General features: G+C 43.2%; 1 protein-coding gene across 1 annotated transcript in view; it reads right to left on the bottom strand.

Annotated features, from left to right (window-relative positions):
• sorcs2 (sortilin-related VPS10 domain containing receptor 2) overlaps positions 1–16039 on the bottom strand; it is a 408078-nt gene that overhangs the window by 33022 nt on the left and 359017 nt on the right. The window contains exons 13-19 of the mRNA XM_036596509.1: positions 14677–14768; positions 9931–10038; positions 4903–5023; positions 4450–4583; positions 3648–3776; positions 1323–1494; positions 420–606 (exon numbers count right to left, since the gene is read on the bottom strand). Coding sequence (XP_036452402.1) covers positions 420–606; positions 1323–1494; positions 3648–3776; positions 4450–4583; positions 4903–5023; positions 9931–10038; positions 14677–14768 — 943 coding nt within the window. The remainder of the gene's footprint in view (positions 1–419; positions 607–1322; positions 1495–3647; positions 3777–4449; positions 4584–4902; positions 5024–9930; positions 10039–14676; positions 14769–16039) is intronic.

The raw sequence follows: 16039 nt of genomic DNA, 5'->3' as shown, positions 1-16039 counted from the left end.
GATTACGAAGCAGGGATGCCCAGACTTTTTGTCTTGGTGAGCCAAGTGCTATGGGCTGAGGGTCAAAGAGACAAACCAGTAGTAAAATAAAGACATAAAATTTGTTTTATAACATTAACACAATATTTTGATACTAAATATTTAAAAAAAAGCATGAAATATGTGGAGTTGGTGGTTTAGGGTGACTTTCTTTGACTTCAAACGTCCTTACAGGTCACTCTTTGGAAAGCCCTGCATCTCCCAACAACGGCTCACAAACCAATCCCGAGTTAGTTTGTTTGCTCTGCATATTTGGATGTTTTTCATACTGTAACACGCCTGTTAATTAACCAGTCAGCTGATTGATGTGGGTGGGTTAGAGTGGGGGAAGCAGGACAGAGAGACTCCTGGTGTAAGTGAATGTAAACTGAGTCACTTACTGGTGACCTGGATGTAGAGCGTGGCTCGGTCCTGGCCGGCAGAGTTCTCGGCCTGAACGCTGACCCGATACACCCCCGGTTTCTCGTAACGATGCTGAATCGGCTCATCGGTCACTGTCAGGTTCTCATAGATGGCCCTGACTCCGTCCCACAGATCCACCTGGTACCTAGTGCTGCTGGTGTCTCCCTGAGAGAGAGGGAGAGAGAGAGAGAGAGAGAGAGAGAGAGAGGGAGTGTGTTACAGAGCGCTGCATAAGAACACAGTCATACACATAATCACTGTGAGTCATATTACTGTTTATTTGCTGAGTTTAACATACCTAAAAACATAAAATCTAAAATGTGCCGTAACTTTTGCACAGGCAATATTTGATGTTTGACTTTTTTCCCAATGCGTTTAGTTCAGCAAATTAACAGTCATTGTAAATAACTGTAAAAGAGTAAATAATAGTAATTGTGTATTAAAATGTGCAGAAGCGTGTCTCTGTAGAGGTTGGGTTCATTTAGATACACTTAACAGCAAAATGGAATTTGACCAGGGGTGCACAAACTTTTGCACACCATTGTTGTTATATATCATTCAATATTTAGCATTTTGCATTTGCAGGTTGCCGTCATTTACATGACCAAAGCAACTACTGTGACACAAACAGTAATAATAAGAATCAAATTTGGCATTTTTTTTAATAAAAAGAAAAATATCAATATAATATCATTATATAACAACAATCAAAGAGACTGAAAATTAGAAAACAAACTGAGAATATTATCACTGTAATACTTAATTACACTTCACTGTAATACAGAGGCTAACTATATATATATATATATATATATATATATATATATATATATATATATATATCTTTGTCAATGAAGAAGCCTACAGGCAACACACTCTACCTGTTCCTGATGGACAACAAAGGTGATGTCATCACCAGGTGCGACGGTGAGCATCTGTCCTTTAATGCCCAGCTGCAGGCCTCTGGGGGGCAGCAGAGGGCAGGAGTGCTGCTTGGCGCTCTGTTCTTTATTGGTGCCACCTTCACACACGTTAGAGACCACCTTACGGTAGCTACACAGAGAAACACGCAGTGTTAGTGTTGGTGTTGATTCTTCTTCAGAGACATTAATGAGACGGTTAGAAACTGAAACAGCACCCCTGCTGCCCAGGACGAGCAGTGATGCAGAAAAACACTAACTCACACAGTTTCTCCCCTCTCAGCCCAGACGTAGTCAATCAGCCAAGACACGTTTGGTGTGTGAAGCTCCTCTGTTTAGTTCTGCGCTGGAGCTACGAGGCTAATGCTAAGCAGTAAAGGACTGTTCACCGTGCTCAGTGTGTATCAGAGTGTCACACAGTGTCAGAAGCCACAGACGCAGGTCTGTTAGACATCCCTGATCAAGCTGATGTGATCTGAGAGAAGTGTGCGATGATGTAAGTGTGCAGTTTCTTGTTAGCTAGATTAGCCTCATACTTCAGACACCCAACATGTCTTGGATGACTGACTACATTTGGGTTAAGATGGAAAACTGTGTGTGTTTTTTCTCTGAAATATTCCTTCAAGAAATATCCCCGAAAGCGAGAGGATAGTGGACCACTGGCGGCCCACGGATGGCAAAGCTGGTGGTCCACTGCCGTTTTGCTCAGCCTTTTCTGGGCGGTCCACAGGTGCTTAAGCAGAATATTAGACCAAATTCCACTTATCATCACTCATTTGCCCCTCACAGTCCAATTTATTGATATTTAGTTATACTTTGTAAATTAGTTTAGTAAATAATTTTAATCCAGCTTTTCTATATCCAACATTTTCTATAAAATCATCCTATATCAGGCCTAGTCATTATTTTTTTTTCCCCCCTCATTCGTTTGTAATATTTGTCTAAGTTTATTTTCCAAAATAAAAGTCTCTGTGCATTTAAAATCTGTTTGAGGAGATTAAAAAATAGTTAAAACTTGCATGCAGGACAGTAATCTGGGTGGTCCAAGGGTGGACCAGCAGTGACAAACAGTCAGTGGGCTGCCGACCTTATCGTGCCAGCGGACCGATATGCGCTCGCTAACTGGGTGTGGTGCTTACATTCAAGATAAATACCATTTTAAAGTGAGCCGATGATACATTTGAGTGAGACCGCTCTGTTGTTGTAGTACCACGATTAGCCTCCAGGTGGCAGCAGATACTGACTGGAGTTTCAGCAAGACAGTCACCTTTGTTTACAGCTTGTGTTCGAACATAATGTCACTGTCATGGCAAGTATTTCATATGTTTGAAAGAATGAATTGTAGCGCGCTTTTAATGTTTGTGTGGTTTTATGTAACGAAAACAGTCATTATTCATTTCTTCATGACTGTTTTCCTCTCTTTAACCCGTAGAATTAAACAGGCTGCTTATGTTGCTGGACCTCAAACACTGATATATGTAAATGAGCTCTGTTCTGATTGCCTGTGCCTCATTCTAAAAGCAGTCTGGGCTGAAACACTCCTAATAACTTCATTATGAGTGGACGGGGGCAAATTGCTGCATGCAGATTTATGTAAATGGATTGTTTTCCATGACCTCACAAAAAAACAGTGAATGCAAAACAGGCCGTTTTTGCAGGTTATTTCCATTAACGTAACAAGATTATATTCTAAATCACCTTGGACCATTTTTATCGGTCCATACATCATGAAATTTTAACACAAAGTGAAGGCAAGATGGCATTTTTAATTTATACAGTGTAGCTAAACAAATAAATAAATAAAGATAAAAATGGACATGTGAGGTGCTATTTTGACAGTGACGGTACCCAAGTCCTTTTGGAGCCGTTCCTGTGGGTCCACATGCCATGAAATGTTCACACAACATAAAGAGAAGCCAGTGTTTTCAAATGATGATGAGGTTTTGACGTGACAGTGATGATTAGCATGATGATGAGCTTATGCTGAGCTTGTTTGAACACATTTGAAGATGGAAAAGAAAGTAACGGTCAGATTCTCCAACATGCATGTGCTTAAATACGTTCAGAGTCTATCCTGCTTAGTATTCAGTACAGAGTCTGCCTCCAGCACATTTCCACATAGGACGAGCTTCATGTAAAACCGTGGGTGTACATGTGTGTGTGTCCTGTTTTCAGAATGAGAGACCCCCGGAGAGCCCCCTTCCTACCGTCATGCTCTGCTTAACACAGCTGAAATCCCATCACTTACTGTGTATGTGTGTGTGTGTGTGTGTGTGTGTGTGTTACCCTGTGCTAGACTCGTAGGTGTGCCCCAAATGGCAGCTATCGGGTGGAGCGTCCGGATCGTGCCAGAAATCGGGGTAACAGCGGTCGCCTTCTGCCTTCAGACTAGGAGCCCTCTCAAAGCCGTAATCACTACAACACACGAACAAAACCCACAGTAAGTGGAAGTACAAGATGAGTGTTTCTAATAAAGTGGCCAGTTAGTGGAAGTACAAGGTGGGTGTTTATGATAAAGTGGCCAGTGAGGAAAAATATAGTTAGGTGTTTCCAGTAAAGTGACCAGTTAGTGGAAGCACAAGATGGGTGTTTCTAATAAAGTGGCCAATTAATAGAAGCACAAGGTAGGTGTTTCTAATAAAGTGGCCAGTTAGTGGAAGCACAAGGTAGGTGTTTCTAACAAAGTGGCCAGTTAGTGGAAGCACAAGGTAGGTGTTTCTAATAAAGTGGCCAGTGAGTGGAAGCACAGGGTGGGTGTTTCTAATAAAGTGGCCAGTTAGTGGAAGTACAAAGTAGGTGTTTCTAATAAAGTGACCAATAGTGAAGTATAAGGCAGATGTTTCTAATAAAGTGGCCAGTGAGTGTAAATGCCCTGTTTATTTTGTCTTATTTAAAATTTGATATGGTTTTGAAAACACCACGATCTGATGTTAATGAAACGAGTCTACGAGCTCAGACAGGCTTTTCCTCAGTAAACACTGTCTGTCAATGCAAGAAAAGCCCTTTATCTGCCGCTGCTTGATCACTCATGGTGGCCTCGCGTACAAAGAGACCCACTGTACTGATGGAGAGGCAGGAGGTTCTGTACCAGTTGAAGTCTTTCTCAGTGCACTGACAGGGTTTGGCTGTCAGCGCTGATGTGTAGCTCTTTCCCTTAATGCACAGAGACGACTCCTTCCTTTTCCTGTACGTTCGCTCCTGGCCCATGATGCAGTGCTCTCCCTGTGGAACGAACAAGACGTTACTTCACAGCATCAAGCAGAAACAAACGCCTTCATCAGTCAACTGCTGTGGAACAGACAGCCTGTGAATTTACTGTGTCCAATAACAAGAGAAGCTCCAGAGGTTGGAGGGAGATTTTTGAAGCTGTTGTTCAGCCAAAAAATCAAATTACCATATTTTTTTCACAGTTTTCTCTTTAATGCAGTCGATCAGCCAAGACGTACTTGCCATCTGAAGTTTACTTCTTCAGTTTTGCACTGGAGCTACGAGGCTAATGTGGCCAACAAGTAATAGAAACCTACACTCCATTAGGCGATACCTGCAGGTTGGTGAGTTTCCAGGAGTCGTAGTCGTCCTCTGTGCACTGTCTGGGGAAGGACTGACGGAAGTCCACCTTCACCAGCTCCCAGTCCGAACGATAGCTGATGTGACCAAACACCCTGCACACACACAAACACATTACACAAACGTGCAGGCGTTCGGAAAAAGAGAGGAATACAGCCTAAACTGACAGATCCTGGACATGTTAAGAAGTTCCACTGCTGTTCCTCACCCATGGACACTTAAGGAACCATTTGCATGCTTTAAGGGTACCTCGCATGGTGAATGATTCTTGATGGAGAATGTGTTCTCAACCAGCGGGCCGCAGACCACCAGTGGGCCGTGAAGCACTCTCTAGTGGTCCGCGGGCCTGAACTCAGGGGAAGACAGTCGTTCGTAGTGGGCTGGTAGAGACGTATAAACAAAAACCACGCAGTCTCAGGCTAATCAGACGCCATCAGTTTGAGACGATGCAGCTGCCGGTGCGCTGTTAGCCAGAGACTGATGCGTTCCTCATGGTGTTCCTCATGGGTTCCTACTTTGTTCGGTGTGGACCCATCAAACTTTTTTTCTAGTTCACTCCATTTTGACATGTGTGAACTCCACCCGTATTTGGGTCTGAAACAAACAGCTGAAACCCACGGGTCTTGGTCTGCTTCCAACCCATGCATTTTATGCATTTTATGGGAATGCATTTTATGATGAAACGAGGGAAATTCATCAGCAGGGCCGGCTTTCCTCTTCTCCTACCACGTCAGTATAATCTGCCTGGTTTAACGTCTGATTTATTGCTCTAATGTCGTTCCTTCAGCTCGAGCTGCGGCTGATAAAAACGACAGACGAGCCATAAAATAATAGATAAACTAATGACAAAGAAGCAGAGATCAAGATTATTATTGTTGATTGTAGCGACGCTGATCCCAAAGCGTGAGTGGAGTGAGGTTTATTTCAAATGAGGCGCTAAAACCCGCAAAACTAAAGAGACTCCAGACCAAACAGTGACTCCTGTGGGAGCCACAAGAGTATTTTCAGTGGAATCGCGATGGACTGCAGCTCTACAGCTCTATATCTACCTTTTTTCTCTTTCCCCTTTTTTTACATCTCTGCAAACTTTTTTTTATTTTTTTTTTAAACACTTATGTTTTTTAACATCACTGCAATTTTGGTTTCTGTGATTGAAGTGAAATGGACTGATCTGATCTTTTTCAGGTGCTAATTCACAGGTTTTCAGTGTGAGCAATTACGACAAAAAACCTATTTAAAAAAAGCTGATTTAGTTTTTCTGTGGGCCGCTATGCTTTAAAGTGATAAACAGGTGGGCCTTGGGGTGAAAAAGGTTGAGAACCCCTGTTCTACATAACACCAAAAAGGGTTCTTTTATTGTTACAAGCTTGACATCATGCCAATAAAAGAAACGCTTGTGCTATCTTCCCTTTTCAAAAATATCTGACACATTCTCCATCAGTCTGGAGAACCAATTCACCATGCAAAGAACCCTGTAAGCCTGTAAATGGGTGGTCTTTGGAGAGCACTGTGTCAGTGTGCTCTGGGATAAAAAGCCACCAAACATCAAACAGCATCATTTACATGTTAACAACAGCCCTTCACTACCAAACGGCTTAGAAAAGTTACAGAAAAAGAACCGTGATCTAGTGCAAATGTGGGAGAACATTCTACAGGCTCTAAACTATCACCCTGCTGAAAAAGACATAGAAACCATAGTGTTTCTGTTGGTTCCTCATGCTTTTGTAATGTGTTTTGGCTTTTTTAATGATTTGATATCACAATCTACAGGATCCTAATGGTTGAACAGGTGACTGACGGCTGATTCTAAAAGTATTTGATGGTTTCCTAATGGGATCTACAGGTGTTCTATAGCAAACCAGTGTTCTCTATTGAAAATCATTAAACCAATTCCCATTAGAAAGCACAGCCACTAGGATTTAATCCTGTCCCTTCAGCAAGGCTGATCACAATAACCTGAAATTCTAGTTTGTGGTAAAATGTTGGGTTACTGGGACTTAAGTAGAAGAACCTTTCTGTGCTATATAGAACCCTTTAAATAAAAGTTCTATATAGAACCATATTCAACACAATCTCCATTAGTCTGGAGAACCGTTTCACCATGCAACGAATCCTTTAAGCAGTTTATTGTAGGTAGTTGGCTACGAAATGTTCTGGAAGAGGAACCAACAAGCCAAGGATCCAGGGTAGATGGGAAAGAACACTCAGAGAATCACATACTGGCAGAACACACCAGCTCAGTGAGTGGGATTCAATGGAGAACCATTGTTCTCTGGGTTTAAGGGTCAACTCAACCAGTATTAACAGAGGAGAACATATGGGCTTGTTGGAGAACGTTGGGTTTGGAACAGAAGAGGCTTCAAACCCAACTCGTTCTCACCATTCATCAGAAAAGAGAGACCACTGGACCGTGAACTTCACATGACGTCACAACATCCGGTCACTCATCTTAGGAACAGCACTTTCGAACATAAATGGACAAACGGGCGGCTCGCTAATCATGGCTAACGAGCGCCGGTCTCACTCCAGTAGGCCTTTACATCAGTGCCCTGCCTTTTAAACTTCATAGGAAATAACGGCTGCTGCCTCTAGATGGAGCCCTGTGTTTAAGTTAAGCATGATCGGGGGTCCAGTGAAGTGTTAAGACCCTCTGATCACCCGGGAGAGCGCTAGCTCTCTGAAGCACAACTCATTTAACAGTCCGCACTTCAATTAAGCTTCTTGTTATTAAGATTACTTCAATTAAGCTTTGGCCGAACGCTTGCTGGTCTGAAAATCTGAAAAAAAAACCCCTCCCTCCGGTCAGCTGCGCTGGCAATTAATGATAAAACAAATTCAAATTATGTATCAAAGGCTCGCTAATTACTAGCTTTTCAGTTCTGTATAGTAATCAATATGTGGGTTCTGACATATTCTGAGCCAAACATTCCAACACGGAGTTGCTGTTTCTGCTTGTTGACCGCAAAAATAATAGTAGCCTCTTGGCAAAATAAGACAAATCTTGATTTGTATGGCTTTGTTTTCCAGCTGGCTGAGGACAGATCTGTCCCTCTGCTCTCCTTTTTGTCCTTGGAGCGATTCCCTCTGTCACGACACTTCATTATCAGCTAGAGTTCTGCACCACTAAAAATCGAACTCCCAGCACCAAAAAAAAAGCCCAATCCTATCACAGCAGCCATCAATCCCTCATTCACGCACACACACACACTGAACAAGCCCCTTCTATCACCATGGGGACGTTGACTGGCCCTCGTCCCCGCTGACCCCAATCAAACCTGACTCCCCTGGTTTCTCCCCGGCGGTTAAAATCACAATTCTTATCGACAATTACTGTTCCTTTCGCTCCGTGGGTGGGTGGGCGGGGACGTCAGACGAAGCTACATGTTCGGGAAGAGTTGGCGGATTACACTAATCACGGCGCATCAAAGTCCACCATCCACGAGGTCTCAAACGAGGGGATCAGCGGTGGCGTCTGCTGTTCTGCCTCTGTGAGATGGATGTAGTGAGAGCGATGCAGGTACAGACGCATATTAAAAACAGCCTCAGACTAAAAGCGCAGTGCTCACAAGGCCGCATGACACCTACATAAGTAATTCATCACAAGTGGCAAACTACAGAGGGGGGCAAGAGTCTATAGACCACCAGTGAAAACACTTCCTCTCTACTTTGATACAAAGTTTTTTCATCGCAAATTCTATTTTCAGCATAACAGTCTGAGCGAACAGTGAATCTTTGAAATTTTAACATGAATTTCTGAGTTTTTGTCCCTCTTGATGTCCCGTTGATGACAGCGTGCACTTGAGCTGGCACAGACTCTGATGAGAAGATCAAATCCACCTGAGGGTCATCTGAACATGAAACTGACAAAACTGACCATTTGTAGAAAGACCTGGTCAGTGTCACATATTTGCTTACACTGCAAAAAATGTGATCTTGTCGAGTGAAATGGTCTTAAATCTGGTCGATGTGTGTAATATTGCCCATTTTGAGATGGTTGTGTATTTAAGACTATCTAGCTTATTTCTAGACACTTTTCAGTTGTTCAATTAATTTTATTAAGTAAAATTATTTCACTATACTGGGACATAATTTTGCTGGTTTCAAGCACATTTTTAAAACAAGCAAAATCATCTTCCATTATAGTGAGATCATTTTACCTAATAAGGGTCAGGGTCAAGTGGAGGTGAGGGTCAGCTGGAGGGTAGGGTCATGTGACTATATTGAGGGTCAGGTGGAGGTAAGAGTCAAGTGGCTTTACTGAGGGTCAAGTGGCTTTACAGAGGGTCATTTAGAGGTGAGGGTCAGGTGGCTTTACTGAGGGTCATTTAGAGGTGAGGGTCAGGTGGCTTTACTGAGGGTCATTTAGAGGTGAGGGTCAGGTAGCTTTACTAAAGGTAAGGGTTAGGTGGCTTTACAGAGGGTCAGGTGGTTTCTTGAGGGTCTGGTGGGTTTACTGAGGGTCAGGTAGTTTTACTGAGGGTCTGGGGGCTTTACTGAGGGTCAGTTAGAGGTGAGGGTCAGGTGGTTTTACTGAGGGTCAGTTAGAGGTGAGGGTCAGGTAGCTTTACTAAAGGGTAAGGTAAGGGTTAGGTGACTTTACAGAGGGTCAGGTGGTTTCTTGAGGGTCTGGTGGCTTTACTGAGGGTCAGGTGGTTTCTTGAGGGTCTGGTGGCTTTACTGAGGGTCAGTTAGAGGTGAGGGTCAGGTGGTTTTACTGAGGGTGAGTTAGAGGTGAGGGTCAGGTAGCTTTACTAAAGGGTAAAGGTAAGGGTTAGTTGGCTTTACTGAGGGTCAGGTGGTTTCTTGAGGGTCTGATGGTTTTACTGAGGGTCAGTTAGAGGTGAGGGTCAGGTGGTTTTACTGAGGGTCTGGTGGCTTTACTGAGGGTCAGTTAGAGGTGAGGGACAGGTGGCTTTACTGAGGGCCAGGCAGCTTTACTGAGGGCCAGGTGGCTTCACTGAAGGGGGGTGTAAAGGTGAGGGTCATGCGTTTCTGCACTCACGTCATAACGAGCGTCTCGTCTCCAGGCTCACTCAGCAGGCCGTCCACAAACACAGACGTGCTGGTGAAGTTGTGGACACTCCACGTACGTCCTTCGTCCACACTGAACCTGAGGACACAGATCATCATCATCACCACCACTATTCTGCACTTAATTACATCATTCGTTTAAAGGGCCAACGTTCTGATTTATCCTTGTATTGTATTTAATTCTCTGTGGTCTTATGTGCCCATTCATTTTCACATGACCACTTTAAATCCTCGAATGCCTCAGAATCACACAGGCAGCTTTTCCTACTGTCCTTTTAAGACTGATATACATAGACGGGTCTGTTCTGACATCATAACCACGATGAATTAAAAAAGCGTTCATGTTTTCCATCAACTCATTCTGTCTCACTGTAATAAGCAGTTATATCAGCTCCCAAATGAACAAATAACATTCAAAATGTATTCAGGATAAAAACTTTATTACAATGGAATTACATGCAATCTTAAAAAAGATGGTTCTTCAAGGGTTCTGTGTTAAAGACAATGGCTTTATAGAACCATGAACACTTAAAGAACCATTTGCAGGCTTAAAGGGCTCTTTGCATGGTGAGATGTTCTTCAGATTGATGGAGAGTGTGTTGCATATGGTTCTAGTCTGAAAAGGGTTTTGCTACTGTTACAATGTCAAGCTTGTAACAACAGAAGAACCCTGTGCTATACAGAACCCATTCAACCTGCAGAACCATTTCACCATACAAAGAACCCTTTAAGCATGCAAACGTGTTCGAGGTTCTATATAGAACCACTGTCTTCACTAAAGAACCCTTGAATGAATGAACGACTTCTTGATGACGCTTCATCCGCACCATGATTACAGTGTATCGTATCACAGCATCATAATCTCGCTGTTTCATATTTCTAGTGCCGTATTAATTTAGATAGGTGATCAATACTGATTTCAGTTATGCCCGTTAACTCTTTATAAGGTCAAACGCTTTGAACTGAGACACTTCATCATTCAGACAGTGATAAGTGCACAGATGTGAATATGTAGAGGTGATGAAGGTGGGAGTCTGGAGGGCTGGAGGCTCTTTAGAGACGCGTCTGACCAAAGCTGAGAAAAACAAACAGTGATTTATATCCTCTCTCTCTCTCTCTCGCTCTGTCCTTTCTCTCTCTCTCACTCTCTCTCTCTCACTCTTTCTCTCCCTCGCTCTCTCTCTGTCCTTTCCCTCCCTCTCTCTCTCACTCTCTCTTTCTCTCCCTCGCTCTCCCTCTCTCTCTTTCTCTCCCTCTCTCTCTCTCTTTCTCTCTCCCTGTCCTGCTTGCTTTCTTTATCTTTTTCTCTCTCTCGCTCTCTCTGTCCTTCCTCTCCCCCCCTCTCGCTCTCTCTCTCCCCCTCTCTCTCCTTTCTCTCCCTCTTTCTCTCCCTCTCTCTCTCCCTTCCTTTCTCTCCCTCTCTCTCTCCCTTCCTTTCTCTCCCTCTCTCACCTTTCTCTCCCTGCCCTGCTTGCTTTCTTTATCTTTTTCTCTCTCTCGTTCTCTCTGTCCTTCCTCTCCCCCCCTCTCTCGCTCTCTCTCTCCCCCTCTCTCTCCTTTCTCTCCCTCTTTCTCTCCATCTTTCTCTCCCTCTCTCTCTCTCGCTCTCTTCCTTTCTCTCCCTCTCTCACTTTCTCTCCCCTTTCTCTCCCTCTCTCTTGCTCTCTCTCACTCTTTCTCTCCCTCTCTCCCCTTTCTCTCCCTCTCTCACCTTTCTCTCCCTCTCTCTTGCTCTCTCTCTCTCCTTTCTCTCCCTCTCTCTCTCTTTATCTCCCTCCCCCCTCTCTCTCCTTTCTCTGCCCTCTCTGACTCTCTCTCTCTCTCCTTTCTCTCCCTCTCTCTTCCTCTCCCTGTCCTGCTTGCTCTCTCTATCTTTTTATCTCTCTCTCTCGCTGACAATTGCTCTTCTTGCTTTTTCCCCCATTTCTCTCTCTCTCTCACTACTTATTATCTTTATCTCTCTATCTTGCTCTCTTTCACAATCTGTATCTCCAACCATCTCATCCTCTCTTTTCATCTCTCTCTTTCTCTCACTATCACTCTCTCCGTCTCATCCTCTCTCTTCATTTCTCTCTCTCACTTTTTCTTTTTATCTCTCTCTCTTTCTCTCACTATCTCTCCATCCATCTTCTCCTCTCTCTCTCTCACTCTTTCTTTTTATCTCTTTCTCTTTGGATCTCACTCACTCTCTCTTTCTCTCCAACCACCTCATCCTCTCTCTCTTCATTTCTCTCTCTCTCACTCTTTCTTTTTATCTCTCTCTCTTTGGATCTCACTCACTCTCTCTTTCTCTCACTATCTTTCCATCCATCTCATCCTCTCTCTCTTCATTTCTCTCTCTTTTTATCTCTCTCTCTTTGTCTCTCACTCTCTTCATCTCATCATCTCTTTTCCTATCCTTTTCTCTCTCTCCCTGTCCTGCTTGCTCTCTCCATCTTTTTATCTCTCTCACTCTCTTGCTGACAATTTCTCTTCTTGCTCTTTTTAACCCCATTTTTCTGTCTTTCTTCTCTCTATTTATTATTTATCTTTATCTCTCTCTATCTCCCTCACTATCTGTCTCTCCATCCTTCTCATCCTCTCTTCGTCTCTCTCTCTCTCTCTCTCACACACTTTTTCTATCTTTTTATCTCTCTCTCATTCTCTCACTATCAATCTCTCCATCTCATCCTCTCTCTTCATTTCTCTCTCTCACTCTTTTTCTTTTTATCTCTCTCTTTGGCACTCACTCACTCTCTCTTTCTCTCACTATCTCTCCATCCATCTCATCCTGTCTTCATTTCTCTCTCTCTCTTTCTCACTCTCATCTTTTTATCTCTCTCTCTCACTGACAATTTTTCAACCACTCTCTCTCCGTCTCTCTCTCACTCTGTCCTTGTCTTGCTCTCTCTCTAGTTATTACTTATCTTTTCATCTCTCTCTCTCTCTCTCTCTCTATTTATTACTTATCTTTTCATCTCTCTCTCTCCCTCTCTCTCTCTCTCTCTCTCCCTCTCCCCCTCCCTCTCCCTCCCTCTCCCTCCCTCTCTCTCCCTCCCTCTCTCTCCCTCCCTCTCTCTCTCTCTCTCTCTCTCTCTCGAAATGTTTCAGCTATGTGAACAGATGAGGAGCCGCTGTGTTCCAGACGTTAGGTGTTTTGCATATGCTGGAGTCTTCAGCGTCTCTCGGAGGAGCCTCGCGGCGACGGTGTCTGTGTGTAAATGTTCTGTAAAGCCCCTCGGAGACTGGGGGGATTACTCGAGAGGGGCTGTGACATTTTTTCGGGAGCTGAATGAATGAATGAATGCGTGAAGCGTCGCTCTCAGGCCAAAGAGCCTTTAAGCAGAGGCGTCAGCATGAGTGAGCGAGGGCGGGGGAGGGAGGGTGGGCTAAGATGAGAGGGGGGGTGCTCTGGAGTCAAGTGGTGGGGGGGGCGGATCTGGAGAGTCTCTCAAGGCCGAGGGTGCCAATGTGGCCTTTGGGGTACTTCACCCAGAAGAATAGAGAAGTAGAATTAGCCTTGTAATCAGACTAAACAGCAGCACTGAGGGGGAGACACTGGGACGCTGAGGGGGCTGCAGGACCCCCGATTTCAGGACTGCAACTGCTAAAAACAACAGTGAGTGTGTTTACATTGCACCTAATCTGAATACCTGCAATCTGATTTTGTCAGTAATCTGATCAACACGTTTACGTGCACTTGAGTACTGACTCTGTTTTATGGGGGGACACAGGGAGACCACTATAACACTGTAAGGGGAGGGACGCTCCTGACCGCCTGCTCCCTACAGCCCTGACAATCACAATCACTGACAGCAGCAGAACAAGTAAAGGAGTCGCATCAAAAAGACTCTCTCTCTCCCTATCTCTTTCTCTCTCTCTCTCTCTCTGTCCCTACCACTCTCTCTCTTTCTCTCTCTCTCGCTGTCTTTCTGTGTCCTTACCATTCTATCCCTTGCTTTATGTCTCTCTCTTTATCTCTCTCCCCCTCTTTTTTATTTCTCTCTCATTCTTTCTTTATCTCTCTCCCCCTTTCTTTATATCTCTCATTCTTTATTTCTCTCTTTCCTTCTCTCCTTTTCTCTTTATCTCTCTCTTTATCTCTCTCCCCCTCTTTCTTTGTCTCTCTCATTCTTTATTTCTCTTTTTCTCTTTCTTTCTCTCCTTTTCTCTTTATCTCTCACTCTCTTTATCTCTCTCTCATGCTTTATCTCTCTACCCCTCTTTCTTTATGTCTCTCTCTCTCATTCTTTATTTCTTTTTCTCTCTCTTTCTTTCTCTCCTTTTCTTTCTCTCTCTCACTCTCTCTCTTTTTATCTCCCTCCCCCTTTCTTTATGTCTCTCTCTCATTCTTTATTTCTCTTTCTTTATGTATCTCTCTCATTCTTTATTTCTCTTTTTCTCTCTTTCTTTCGCTCCCTTTCTTTCTCTCTCTCTCTATCTCTCTACCCCTCTTTCTTTATGTATCTCTCTCATTCTTTATTTCTCTTTTTCTCTCTTTCTTTCTCTCCTTTTCTCTCTCTCTCTCTCTTTATCTCTCTCCCCCTCTTTCTTTATGTCTCTCTCTCTTTCCCTATCACTCTCTCTCTTTCTTTATTTCTCTCTCTGACTCTTTCTGTTCTCTCCTTCTCCCCCTCTATCTCTTTCTTTCTCTCTTTCATTATCTCTCTCTCTCTCTCTCTCTCGATCTGGAGTCTGCTTACGTTAAGTAATGCTCCAGTGAGATGTAAAGACTTACTTCAGGATCTTTAAGGGGATGGACGTGTCTTTGATGGCCACGATGACCCCACCATGGTCCAGATACAGAATGTGGTGCTCCTCCTCAAACACCTGAAACCATAAAAAGACTTGATCAGTCTTCCCTTCTTTAACACTACACCCAAACACAATCTAAAGCTTATAAACCCTCTATAAACCCTCTATGAACAGTTATCTGTCTGTGGATGTTTCTATACGCCAGTGCTAAAGAGAAATGTCCATTTTATGTAAATGAAATGGACAATAAAGTGTTCTATCGTATCCTAAACAAAACACTATTTCTCCACTGAACTGTGCAGGTTTTGAAGTAGTGTACTGTTTTTGAAGTGCACCTGCTGTAATTAAACCGTCCTCATCACAAAAGGCTAAACTAACACTAGTGATACAGCATGAAACGAGGACTTCCTTCTAAATGAGAGAGCATGAAGCCTGTGAGCAGAGGCGTCGCCTGGCCTGAGCCTCAGGGCCTTGAATATTTTTAACAAGCCAAGAACCGTCACACGTTTCACCCCGGCTTGTGTGCACACCCATCTTATCCTCCGTGGGTTCAGGGGCTATAATATTACCAGAGAGAGCGAGAGCGAATGGTAATAAGTGCAAATCTACTACATAAAAAAATCAGTCACTACAAAACAAACCCAACTCAGCGTGAGTAGCTGATAGGTTTACATATATATATATATATATATATATATATATATATATATATATATATATATAAAAATAGATGTATATGAATAGATGTATATAAAGGCTGAGTATAATATTTTAAGGCAAGTTTTTCTGCTATTTTAACTACAATAATCTATACATGACTATGAAATGTATGATTTAAATGGCATAAAGAAAACAAAAACCAAATAAATATTATAAAATATATATTGAAAGTTGTGGTCCCCAGGAGTTGTGTCACAAAATCTCTTATTTTGAAATAAAAATCATACTGAGTGTGTCTCCGATGTGGACTGAATGAAGAATGAAGGGTTTCCGGCGTGATGGTCAGTCCTTAGTGATTTCCTGAGTGTCCATTCACACAGAATGTAGACAGACACACGAATCCACCAGTGTATCTCAGCCCCTCTTCACAGGCTCATAACTCTGGGTGTGAGTCTCGTATGATATCGAGATAAGATGGAATGGAAACGGCGACTCTACAGACTCAGGAACTGTTTGAAATGGATTTCTGAGCTGGATCATCACAAAGATACAGAAACAGACATAGAAACATTGGATTTGATGTGCTGGTGAGTTTGTGGACCCCAGAGAGTTAAAGAAGCCATCAGTTAGAGCTGATAACCTTGGGAGATTCTCTTTGCGTTTAATGATTCTACATCACACTGGAT

Source organism: Colossoma macropomum, unplaced genomic scaffold (genome assembly GCF_904425465.1).
Source record: "Colossoma macropomum unplaced genomic scaffold, Colossoma_macropomum, whole genome shotgun sequence".
In the NCBI taxonomy this organism is placed as follows: domain Eukaryota; kingdom Metazoa; phylum Chordata; class Actinopteri; order Characiformes; family Serrasalmidae; genus Colossoma; species Colossoma macropomum.
This window is presented reverse-complemented; position numbering and strand designations above follow the sequence as displayed.